The sequence below is a fragment of the Sorex fumeus genome, unplaced genomic scaffold, assembly GCF_029834395.1.
Source record: "Sorex fumeus unplaced genomic scaffold, SorFum_2.1 ptg000157l, whole genome shotgun sequence".
Taxonomy (NCBI): Eukaryota; Metazoa; Chordata; class Mammalia; order Eulipotyphla; family Soricidae; genus Sorex; species Sorex fumeus.
In genome coordinates, this window is record NW_026606214.1 from 690,001 (window position 1) to 703,214 (window position 13,214).

The following is a 13,214-nucleotide window of genomic DNA, read 5'->3' on the forward strand; positions in this document are numbered from 1 at the left end:
GGGTCTTACATTTGGTGACTGGTTAGCAGTGTGTTGGCCATCTTTGGTTTACAAAGGATGTCTTAACCATGAACTATCAAAGGGGCTAAAATCAACTTTCTTAAAATTCTAGAATTTTTCTTTTCTTCAATCTTTTATCTATATCACTGCACATGAATTAGAACCGCACATCACAAAATTGCACAGGGATTACAAATATTACATCCAGTCTGCATAAAATCGAATTCCACTACTGACCAGATCACAAAATGGCTGCACTCTCTAACCTAAAACTAATTTGCATATTGTACACATGTAGGACAATTTAACTTGAAGTCACAACAATGCATGCAAGTTTGATTTTTTTAAACAAGTTTTATAATTTGTTCATGCTACCTAGATTCAAGAGAGCTTTTTGAACATCTGCAATACCTCACCTCTTGTTAGTTAAGAATTCTAGTGCATGCATATGGTGTATACAGGTAAGTAAACATGCATTTTTTTCACATTCTAAAACTATGGCAGTTTAGGCCATATTGTGCTGCCTGCATTTTCTCTGCAATGCAGTGTGTCTCTAACGTTTTCAATCCCGTATTAATAGGTGGCATTTACACATAACACCTAGATAGCAGCAAAGCTAATACAGCTTGTGATTAAAAATGTTTAAAAATAGTTAATAAATCAGATTATCTTGAGGTATTATTTCTTGCAAGTCAAAATGGAGAGCAAAAAAATCAACCCTAATTTTTAGTTTTATGTATACACTGAAAATAGCAACAATAAAAATAAGCATTTGTAGCAGACATATTCCATCTTCACTAGTATTTTGCTACCTTTGGTAAATTACTGGGGCAGATCTTGTAGTTAAAAACCCACGTTTAGAAATAAGTGCACGCTTCACCCACTATATAGCAGCAGACTGTTTGCCCCTACGCAAAACATTCTCATATCTAATTTTAACTTTACATATAAAAATAACTTGGAGAAAATACAAAAAAACATTTTATTTTAACATGAAAATATCACAAAAATTAGTAAGCCTGAGATGTAGGGTTTTGGTGAAAAACAAGAGGCTTGTAGTGTTTTGGCTGCTGATAAAGATGCATGTATTGGTAGCTGGGTGAGAGCAGAAGAATGCACTTATTTCTTCTGCGTGTCCGTATCTTCCGACGTACGCCACATGCACCCTTCCTTTCCTTGTTACACAGGCCGGTTCTGCTAGTTAGTTAGTTCCAGCGGAAGTGGATCTGACGTGGGCGATCAGCACCTTCCTTGACCAATGGCTTGTGGAACTCACGTCCGGCACGAGAGTGGATATTTGCCCAACAAAACTCACAGTAATACTGCAGGCAAGTGACATTGGCACAGAAAAAGGGAGCAAATTTCCCACCACAACGTGCGCCTTGGCACTCATCACACATCTGGTCATCTAGCACATATGGCTTCACCTCCACCTAGGAACAGAGGGAGAGAGAAAGGTCTCACTGAGTCTGTGCTGGAAGACGTTTGGCAACAACTTAAAATGTTTGGTGCTTTGGAGGAAAGGGCAGTGCTGAGAGAAAAGGAGAAAGGAGGCGGCTTCTCTTGGGAACGGCCGGAGAAGAGGAAGAACGGGATGGAAAGCATCTGGCCCAGGGCAAGCCTGTGGTCTGGCCCCAGAGCGCGGTGGGACACCCACGCAGGCATCTTGGTGCTCCAACACATAGCCCATGAACGACGTGATGAAATATCAAATATGCCCATGGCGAAGAAAGGGTTCCCCACCCCAGGGCAGGTTAAAATTTTGTTCCTGCATCTTTTCATGTGATTTTTTCTTTTCCTTTTGGGTCATATCTGGCAATGCTCAGGGGTTACTCCTGGCTCTGCAATCAGGAATTACTCCTGGAGGTACTCAGGGGACCATATGGGAATCGAACCTGGGTCAGCCACATGCAAGGCAAATACCCTACTCGCTGTGCTCTCGCTCCAGCCCCTCATGTTATGTTTTATGCTCCTAATTAACTGTGTGATTAAATGAATATTTACTTTGGTGATTTTATTTTAAAACATACAGTTCATGTCAAAGGACTGTAATCTTTATCATATCTTCAGAAGACAGAAAACTCTTCAAAACTACAAAAATAGAAAAGAAAAGATTGCATTTTTTTAGGGAAACGACCCTCGCCTTTCTTGAAGCAAACATCTCGACAACATCTGTGTGTTGGTGGGGACTGTAGCTCGGTGGGACAGCACTTGCCTTGCAAGTACAAAGCCCAGGGTTGGCCAACGAAACAAAATGAAGAAAGAAACTCCACTTCACCCCAATCCTAAAACGCCCCTGTGCATTTTAGAAGCTGGTATGACTATGAATGGTGAACAGGCAAAGGGACATCCAGTTGGCATGGGAGACACTTTTCCTTCACTCCAACCCCACACTGAGAGGACATCGCCCCCACGACCACTGACCACAGCAGGGCTTCCCAACTGCAGAGGAGAGCCAGGCTCTGCTTTCAACTGGGATGGGCAATCCAGAACTGCAGGGAATCCTATTAAGGGCATGCCTGGACTGCTGAAAATGTCTAAAACAGGAATCAAAGTTCACCGCATGGGCCCGATTCAGTATTCAGTAGAAAACCTTAGGCTCAAGTCACCTGTGTGCTAAGCTGTGGTTTTTTTTCTTTTTTATTTCTTTTGGGGGAGAAACACACCTGTCAGCTTAGCTCTGTGCTAAGATGCTGCTCATGGCAAGGGAGACCAATCAGTGCCAGTGATGACCAGACCTGGGGTTCTTGGATGCAAAACACTCTAGCCTTTTGGTCACCTCCTGCTCCCTATGTGACCCTTCACCTCAGTTTCCAACATCTATGAATGAAAAGAACAGACCCTGCTTCCTACAATGGTGAGGATTGGACATGCAAGTAAAGCACTGTCTCTTCAGTGCTTGGCACTGGCAAGTCTCCTGAAATTAGCCTTGGCTCCAGGTTCTATTAGCTAATTTCTTGCTTTTAAAAACTATGAACTAAACCTTTGTCTGACTGAATAGCACCCAACCATTAAAGATATTAGTCTTTCCTAAGAAGAGAGAAAATCGAGAGCTTAGTCTGAGAAAAGGGAGCATTTGGTCAAAGTGAAAAATAATGAAAAATAATGAAAACACAAGTTTTATTCCATTGAAATAGTTGCATGTATAGAAAAAACAGAAAATGAATATATAAAGGATATTTCCTGTGATGTTTTTGTAACAACAACAAACTATTTGTCACTGTCCTCCCGTTGTTCATCGATTTGCTCTAGCAGGCCCAGTAATGTCTTCATTGTGACAATTATTACTGTGTTTGGCATATTGAATACGTCACGGGGAGCTTGCCAGGCTTTGCTGTGCAGGCGAGATACTCTCGGTAGCTTGCTGGGCTCTCTGAGAGGGGCGGAGGAATTGAACCCAGCTCAGCCGGGCTGGCTGCACTCAAGGCAAAATGCCCTACCCGCTGTGCTATCGCTCCAGCCCAACAGCAAACTATAAAGTAAAGGCCCTCCCGTTGATCATCGATTTGCTCGAGCGGGCCCAGTAACGTCTCCATTGGAGACTTTGTTGTTACTGTGTCTGGCATATCGAAGACTCTCGGTAGCTTGCCGGGCTCTCCGAGAGGGGGGGAGGAATCGAACTCTGGTCGGCCATGTTGGCTGCGTGCAAGGCAAACGCCCTACCCGCTGTGCTATCGCTCCAGCCCAACAACAAACTATAGTAAACTAAAAGTTTATGGAGAGGATAACTGTAAAACATGCCTTTGATAGAAAGATACTGGAATAATGTTTCTATTTGATTGCACTGATTAGGGTAGTACAATTTGCATTTTACGTATACTGGAACATCTTGCCTTTCTGATATATTTTGCATGTTTTCTTGCGAGATTTTCTTTTTTACCTTATGGATTCTATCTTGATTGCCAAGCTCTTAACTTTTTGTTTATCACAGTTTTCAAGGAGCACTGCTTTAGCCCAGGGAACATGAGAATGACTGGCCTTATCCCTCTGATACTTGGCTTGGTGGGTAGAGGGGCAGCGCTGCTCTGATCAACACCCCTCCCCATCCTTGCAGGCTGGCGCAAAACAGGAAGTCTAAACAGAGGAACAGATATTTATATGAGACTTCTGGATTTCTTTCTCAAGGTTATTTCTTGCCTCTACCATAAGATGTTAAGTAAATTGTAGATGCTTTTACTCTGTTTAGGGTTCTGTTGCATCTCACAAAATGCCAAGCTTCTCAGGAAATATGCAATTTTAATAAAACTGCTGGAAAAGTGAAAGGACTATGCGTTAATCCAGGCCATCAAGTCTGCCGGAGGGGAAAGGGTGTTGCCCCATTCGCCCTCTCTTCTCTGGAAAGAAGGATGGCGGCCGCATGGGAGCCTTGTGGACAGCAGGTATGAGCCGGGGGTGTGGGGGCGACTAAAACCTCATGGGAGGGGGGGCGTTCCGGTCCGTCCTTCACGCCCTACCGAGGTCACCAGTTGTCCCCCACGAGCGGCTCTCCAGCACGGCCACAGCCCCAGAAGCACAAGGGCTTAATGCAGAACCCAGCAGCTTGGAGCAGAAAAGTGAAAGGACTATGCGTTAATCCAGGCAATCATTTCTGCCCAGAGGGGAAAGGGTGTTGCTCCCTTCCGCCCTCCTCCCTCTGGAAAGAAAGATGGCGGCCACATGGGAGCCTTGTGGACAGCAGGTATGAGCCGGGGGTGTGGGGGCGACTAAAACCTCATGGGAAGGGGGGCGTTCCGGTCCATCCTTCACGCCCTACCGAGGTCACCAGTCACCCCCCACGAGCGGCTCTCCAGCACAGCCACGGCCCCAGAAGCACAAGGACTTAATGCAGAACCCAGCAGCTTGGAGCAGAAAAGTGAACGGACTATGCATTGACCCAGGCCATCAAGTCTGCCGGAGGGGAAAGGGTGTTGCCCCATTCGCCCTCTCCTCTCTGGAAAGAAAGATGGCGGCCACATGGGAGCCTTGTGGACAGCAGGTATGAGCCGGGGGTGTGGGGGCGACTAAAACCTCATGGGAAGGGGGGCGTTCCAGTCCGTCCTTCACGCCCTACCGAGGTCACCAGTCACCCCCCACGAGCGGCTCTCCAGCACAGCCACGGCCCCAGAAGCATAAGGACTTAATGCAGAACCCAGCAGCTTGGAGCAGAAAAGTGAACGGACTATGCATTGACCCAGGCCATCAAGTCTGCCGGAGGGGAAAGGGTGTTGCCCCATTCGCCCTCTCCTCTCTGGAAAGAAAGATGGCGGCCACATGGGAGCCTTGTGGACAGCAGGTATGAGCCGGGGGTGTGGGGGCGACTAAAACCTCATGGGAAGGGGGGCGTTCCGGTCCGTCCTTCACGCCCTACCGAGGTCACCAGTTTCCCCCCACGAGCGGCTCTCCAGCACGGCCACAGCCCCAGAAGCACAAGGGCTTAATGCAGAACCCAGCAACTTGGAGCAGAAAAGTGAAAGGACTATGCGTTAATCCAGGCAATCATTTCTGCCCAGAGGGGAAAGGGTGTTGCTCCCTTCCGCCCTCCTCCCTCTGGAAAGAAAGATGGCGGCCACATGGGAGCCTTGTGGACAGCAGGTATGAGCCGGGGGTGTGGGGGCGACTAAAACCTCATGGGAGGGGGGGCGTTCCGGTCCGTCCTTCACGCCCTACCGAGGTCACCAGTTGCCCCCAAAGCGGCTCTCCAGCACAGCCACGGCCCCAGAAGCACAAGGACTTAATGCAGAACCCAGCAGCTTGGAGCAGAAAAGTGAACGGACTATGCATTGATCCAGGCTATCAAGTCTGCCGGAGGGGAAAGGGTGTTGCCCCATTCGCCCTCTCCTCTCTGGAAAGAAAGATGGCGGCCACATGGGAGCCTTGTGGACAGCAGGTATGAGCCGGGGGAGTGGGGGCGACTAAAACCTCATGGGTCGGGGGGCGTTCCGGTCCGTCCTTCACGCCCTACCGAGGTCACAAGTCGCCCCCCGCGAGCGGCTCTCCAGCACGGCCATGGCCCCAGAAGCACAAGGACTTAATGCAGAACCCAGCAGCTTGGAGCAGAAAAGTGAACAGACTATGCGTTGATCCAGCCCATCAAGTCTGCCGGAGGGGAAAGGGTGTTGCCCCATTCGCCCTCTCCTCTCTGGAAAGAAAGATGGCAGCCACATGGGAGCCTTGTGGACAGCAGGTATGAGCCGGGAGTGTGGGGGCGACTGAGGCCTCATGGGAAGGGGGGCGTTTCGCTCCGCCCTTCGCGCCCTACCGAGGCCACCGGTTGCCCCCCGCGAGCGGCTCTCCAGCGCGGCCACGACTCCAGAACACAGAAACCAATTTCTTGACTGTCTGACTTTCGGTGGAAATACTTCCAGGGTCAATAGGTAAAATAGCAGAAATCCAAAACCAACATTTAATTCTTGAACCCAGCTGTAGAAAGCAAATCACTTCACAATGCTTTTTCAGCATGTCTGATTTGGGGGGGGGGGGGGGAAACTCTAAATAATAGTGGTGAATCTTTTATTGAAACAATCTAATCAAAGCGGATAGAGTGTTAACTAGAATTCATCTGCCTCACAGGGACGGGGAGGGGTGGAGGGTGGGGTTTTATTGGGGTTCTTCATGGGAAAAAATAAGTATTGGTAAAGGGAAATGTGTTTGATATTTGCATGACTGAGACATAAACCTGAAAGCTTTGTAACCTTTCCCACAGTGATTCAATAAATAAATAAAAAAAAAATAAATAAAACTGCTGAACGAAATTTTATAAATGTAATGATTTTGATTATAAAATTCAATCTTCTGAAGCTAATGTACTTAAAACTCAGACTTTGAGGATGGAAAATTAGATGTCAAGTTTAAGATTCCAAGAGTATAATCAACATCTAATTAATAATCTCGACAGTCAGTGGAAGGCACATGGCGCTGAGGTGAGGAGGCATAACCTCACAGCTGTCAGGCAAGTGCCTTCTGTATCGGGAAAGCTTCCCTTTTTTACTTCAAAGAAATTGCTTTTCTCATCTGGATTCATACTTGAAGTGATTATTCATTGTCCATGCTGAAGGATAGGAACTAAACCTCCTAGTGTACACAGAACTCAAAATACAATAAACAGCTTTAATCCTCTCAGCATAGAGTGTCTTTAGGTGTTATGTTTAAATTTAATCTGTTGTTATGGCCCAGTGAACTGCATTAATATTGGAGATGTGAGAGGTCAAAGGCTGGACTGTTAGTGCTGGTTGCTGCAGCCCTGCTCGGGCCCCGTGGCCACCCAAGGGTTCCTGCAGCAAGCAGGACTTGGCCCCAGGACTCTGGTCCATGGGCACTTTTCCTTATCCTAAAGCTCAAGTTCTGTCAAAGAAAGCTAAAAAGAACTTGAACAGCACAACATCCCTGTGTTTAAAAATAAAACAACTTTCGGGGGTTGTAAAACCTTTTTGGGAAGGCCAGATTCTTAACTCACTCACTCCTGTGCCTGAGTTGGTCTTTGAGAATCAATAATTTGCCGATGTTATTCTGGAGACAGAGGTAGAAGTCGTGCCTCCCTGTGGCTGGGTCCCAAGCACCCACGATGATAAATGATGTACGCAGTGCGTCCTGAGCCCCGTGACTTAGAGCCGGCTGGCGGGTGCGGCACCCGGGTGCTCTGTGAGCTCCTGCTGCTCACTGCGCCCAGACCCGCCATGGCAGACACTCGGGGTGGGCCCGGCTGTCGGGGTTATTCTAACTCCTGTCTGAGTTCAGCTGAAGAGGAAGATCAGACCGAGGCGAAACTTCATTTCCAAATGGGATAGACGGGCAATTAAGCTGCTGACTGAAGTTCACGGTGGCCTAGTCGAATGGCCAGGGTTACATTGCTCCCCTGACCTCCCCCAACTTAGGGCGAAAGCTCTTAGTGTAAAACCCATCTTAGGAAAGAAGTTTCAAGAAAAATGTTGCTCAGAAAATTGGAGCTCACTAGAATTATCTTGTAATTTGAATATTAAATAAATGACTTTCTACCTCACATTCAGTTTCATCTGCACCGAGTCTTAGCCACTCCTTCCCTATCTGAGATGAAATCAGTTCCTGCATTCACTAAGTAGATTGGGGGAATTTTCAGTTATTCAAAGGCCTTCCCAAAGGTTCTTTCATTTTTTCCCCCTGGCCCAGGGTGTGGTGTCTGTTCGACCTCGGCAATGAGGGGGATTACCCCGTCACCTCACAGGTGCTCAGGGGGCTTCCAGGCTGTACCCACAGAGATGCTCAGAGGTGCCAAGGGGTGGTCACACGTAAGACAGGTGCTTCAGCCCCTGAACTTTCTTGGTCCTCCCAAAAGTTCTTGATGAGATGACTGACAATATCACTAAAGAGTAAATGTCATACAATTTAAATACAATTAAAAACAATTATTTATTTGTGTATATTTACATACACAAACGTATATATTTTCATTTAGGAAATTATATACAACATCTTTCTTTTAGATTTTAAGATAAATGAAAACCATTTAAAGAGAACTAACTCAGTGCAAATTAAGTCTCCCTACTTCTACAAATATGAGGTCCTTTAATCTTCAACCACTGGGAGAAAGACACTATTACTGTTGCCATTTTGTAAGTGAGGAGAAAGAGGCTTAAAGAGGTTCATTTGCCCAGAATTACACAGAAAATAGTGCGGATGGGATTCCAGGAAGTCTGGCTACACCACAGAGATTGTTAAAACAAGCTTTGCCTTCAAGGTTAGAAGATCTAGAAGACCTTATGGCTGATTAAAAAAAAAACTTCCATGCCTTGGACAGACAGACAGGACAGCGGGGTTGGTGCTTGTCTTGCATGCGGCAAACCTGGGTTTAGTTCCAGGCACTCCAAATGGTCACCTGATCCCTTAGCACAGAACCAGGAGCGGGCCTAGCACGCAGGGCATGGCACAGCTCCTAACCCCCCACCCCCAAACTGACACTTAACACTCCAGTGTTCGTGTTCCAGTACGAACTCCACAGGGCTGTGGGAATCAGCACATTATGGAACCTAAGAGACGTCTCAACATGCAACTTACACGTTTATCAATATCACCATGCTGAAGCTGAACAAACCGAGCACTAATGGCAGCAATATAGCTCTGTTGATTGGAGAAAGCGACGCGACCAGCACCTTTTGGGTATTTGAGCTCAGGATCTGTATCAATCCCCGCGTAACAAACGCCACCATACAGCCGGTCCATGATCATAGCAAGTTCCACTTCAAAAGCAAGAGAAGTCCCATTAGAGGCAAGAACAGGAACCAATAATGTTCAAACACGTTTGAAAGTCACAAGTGACTAGATCTATGTTCTTTTCTAAATTGGACTTCCTGTTATATACCAGATTCCATCTGTTCATACCTCAGAAAAAAATCCTTTGATGGCTCTCCCCCTTACTATACCATTACTTTTCCCTCCACATTGGATCATTCCCAATTAAGAGCGCAATTTGTTCCTTTTTGAAAAGAAAATTTCCTCACCCGCTTTGTCTCTCTTGCTGACCACTTCGTTTTCCTCTTTATAGCCAAATGCCTAATGATAAGACTTTGTCTATATTCTCCAACTCCTCTCTGGCCATTCTTAATGCTTAACATTTTATGAAAGACTTTCAGTCCATAACCACGACTTACTAATTCCTGTCAAGGTCACTTTTCGCACTGCCAAGCATAACTGTCCATTTCCTTTTAAAAGCCACAATGAACTTAGTTAATCTCTTCCTTCTTAAAATATTTTCCCGACTGGCTTCCAAGATACAATGACTTTGCTCCTTCTCTTCCTACCCACTGCTCCGTCCTTGTCAGTCTTCCTTTGATGAAGCGTACCCTTCTTCCCCGTTTGGGCTTGCCAATGTCACAGTACCCTAAATGTTAGTCCCTTGACGTCTCTGTACATTTCTGGCTTTGCTCCCTTTATCCCGTGACGGGGCCTGAAGCACCGTTTGTCCTTTTAACTGCTGAATCTTTCTCTCCACACTGGGCCTCTCCCCTGCGCTCCAGGCTCCTTTAGGCCATCAGATGACACACACGGATACTTAACAGACTCTACAGGAATAGGGGGTTCAAAATGGCACCGCTGAGAATGTGCCATCTCAGCTCTGAGAGTCTGCTGCCTGCACCCCTAAACTCGGCCCCACGAGGCCTTGCTGACTGAGTCAAATGGGAAAGACGCGGGTGTCTCAGTCTGGGGACACCTCAGTCTGCTTGTTAGCGGAGGAAGTCCCCCCTAAACAAGCAATCCCCTGAGACTGAATTTTAGGGAATATCCAGATCTGGTAAGATCCGATCTAGACCTTCCATCATTCACATTCTATTTTATGCCATTACTATATTTCATCTGGATTATGGCAATAGCCTTATCCCTATGCTTATGGTGCCCCCCAACCCATAACTTTTAAAAACAGTAGCAAGAATGATTGTTTAAAAAACATACCAGACACCAGTGACTAAAAATTGTTATCTGAACAGTAGAGACTTGCTTTCAAAAAACCATGACACCAGCCTTCCCTTTAATCTGCTTCTTCCCCAGAGCTCCTGAATGTCAGCAAAACGTACCACCGTCTACCTATCTGCTGAAGACTAAATCTCTTTCCAATCACCTCATAAAAATTTGTGTCGTTTTACCACTACCAACACTCATCCAAGCCATTAAGCCAAGCCTTCTGGACTGCAGTAACAGGCCCTTTAACTTGTTTTCCTAAACGTACTCTCAACCCACTGCTCCCCCACCAACTGATCTTTCAAAACTGAAACTCTCATTGCATCTCTACTCTGCTTAACAATTCATTGTCCCATGCTGTAAGGATAAATCCACCTCAGCTCCTTAGATGTATAGGATCCGTCCCCCTTTCCTTCCCTTAGGTTCTTCCTAAGCCCTAATTCTCCCCATCGGGGCATTTTCAGTCCCTCTCATGAACTTCTGTTTCCTTCTTACATCATGCTCCGCTTTGCCTAAACACATTCCACACAACCCTCCTGCAAGCCCAGCTGTTCAATCTTCACCTGGAAGCTCAGACACGAGTGACCCAAGAATATCAGGCTGAGACGGGAGAGATGCTCAGGGGGCTGGAGGCACGCTTGGGATGCAGGAGGCCTCGTGGCCCCCGAACACAGCCAGAAGGGACCCCCAAGCACCTAGCTGGGACCTGCAGGCTGCGGTCCACCCCCACCTCCGGAAAATTCAGGTTCAATCGTATATTCCCCTTCCTCTACGTGCTTCTCTTCCCTGTGTTTTTCTCCCTAACACGTATCATATGTTCTGTACACATTATGTGTGTGAATAGCGCTTTCACATGTGCCTCCCAAACTAGGGCACCCACATGGACGGAAGAAGGCGCCAAGACTCCATCACTAATCACGCTCCTACTATGCCATTTTCTGCTGCCCGTGAATACTTATTGTTTACCTAAAATGCAATTAAAAGACAAATCCACCTTCAGAATCAAGGCATTAGTAAACAGATGAGAAATTCTCATTAATTAGACTTATACTTAAAAAGTCCAATATTTGAGTGGGTTCTTTTCATAACGTTTATGAGGAGTTAGCTATTAAATACAAGCAGATGAGGGTTCAATTTTCCACTCCCTTGTCAATTTGGAGAACATTTCTCTGCACTTGTTTCAGAATTTTGTGGTTAGCAATCACTATTACATAATAGGATTTGTTCTTCTCTGCCCAATAGTGCTGTGTTCACAGTAACTTGCAAATGTTTACCTAATTTCTGTATTTCTTTTCATTTTTTGGTTACTGGGCCAACTTCCTGGTGGTGCTCAGGGGTCTGGATGGAGGGCCAGGGATCAAACCCAAGCTGGCCACTCCAGCCGGTCAAGTGCCCTCCATGCTGAACTATCTCCCCAGCTCCCTAATTATTTTTTCAAAGAAAATTTGTTAGCATTCTACTTACCAGCTCTTAAAGGCCTAGGTACACCTCCAACAAAAATTGTTTTTCGAGGATCCAAAGGTTGAGAACCATCCATCACAAAATCACTATCACTTAAATTCCAAGGACGGATCTGAACCTATAAAGAAAATGTTATCATAGCACTTGTATCACTCCTTAGTTTGATGCCATTTTCTAGCAGTTAACAACACTCATTTATTGTGCAAAAATCTGGACAGCTGAATTTGAAAAATTTTTTATATACATACTACAAAATAACTGTTTTTAGAAACTGAACAATATAGTACTTTTAATTTTTTTTCACTAAATCACAGTTACAATTTTTGGAAAAATCTGCATTTATAGCTGAAGGCTCACACATTTTACTTACCGGTTTGTCCTTGATAGTAGGGCTGGAAACACACAGATAGAGTTTTCCATCTTCTTCAATACAAGCGTCAATTAATGCCTGAACTGAGCTTTCTTCTTGAAAGAGAAGGAATGCATAGCCTATAATAACCATTAAAAAGAAGGCAATGTGTTAAATGACTTAAACTCAAATTTCAGTAGTTTAGAAAATATCTACTTTTAAAAAAGAAAAAAATGTATCAAATAGGACTACAATCATACTTTTCATCGAACTAAAAAGACAAAAAACATGAGACAAACTTAAAAAGTATTATTAGCTCCTTTATAGAGAGCACTTACTACCCAATACTGAGCTGAGAGGTTTTATAGAAGGCATCATTATCACTACTACTATTGTTTGGGGGCCACCTCTGCACCAGGCAAATGGCCGACCAATGGCTCAGGGATCACTCCTGGCAAGCTTAGGGGACGATATGTGGAGCCACGGATTTAACCAGGGTGGTTCGCAGGCGAGGTACTGTGCTGTGGTGTAGGAATGGTTTCATCATTGGATTTTCATACGTGGTCTTTTGTTTGCGTTTGTGTCACACCTAGCGGCACTCAGGGCTTACTCCTCGTCTTGTGGCTTAGGATCACTCCTGGTCGGCTAGGGGGACCACACGCAGTGCTGGAGGATCAAACCAGGGTGGCCATGTGCAATACACATACCTGAACCAACCCTCCCTCCCTCCCTCCCTCTCTCTCTCTCTCTCTCTCTCCCTCTCTCTCTCGCGCGCTCTCTCTCTCTCTTCATCATTCCAATTTTAGGGAAGAAAACCATGAAGAGGCCTTGGGTCAACTACTTCCCTAAAGTCCGTCACATAAGCATGTGGTGGTTGGATAATTTCAAACCAGGTTGACTTAAAGTTTCCTCTGTTCTTCTTGGAAGTGACACGTTTAAAGAAAGTGGCAGAATAAACCAGTTGAGGAGGTTAGGAGAACATTAGGGGAGTACTAGGAGC

The 13,214-nt window shown here is 45.8% G+C and overlaps 1 protein-coding gene across 1 annotated transcript in view; it reads right to left on the reverse strand.

Annotated features, from left to right (window-relative positions):
- Nucleotides 1-13,214, reverse strand: part of CPEB2 (cytoplasmic polyadenylation element binding protein 2) — a 74,011-nt gene that overhangs the window by 2,555 nt on the left and 58,242 nt on the right. The window contains 4 exon segments of the mRNA XM_056107302.1: nucleotides 1-1,433; nucleotides 9,007-9,188; nucleotides 11,869-11,983; nucleotides 12,236-12,354. The exon segment at nucleotides 1-1,433 is cut by the window's left edge and continues 2,555 nt beyond it. Coding sequence (XP_055963277.1) covers nucleotides 1,206-1,433; nucleotides 9,007-9,188; nucleotides 11,869-11,983; nucleotides 12,236-12,354 — 644 coding nt within the window. The 3' untranslated portion in view covers nucleotides 1-1,205.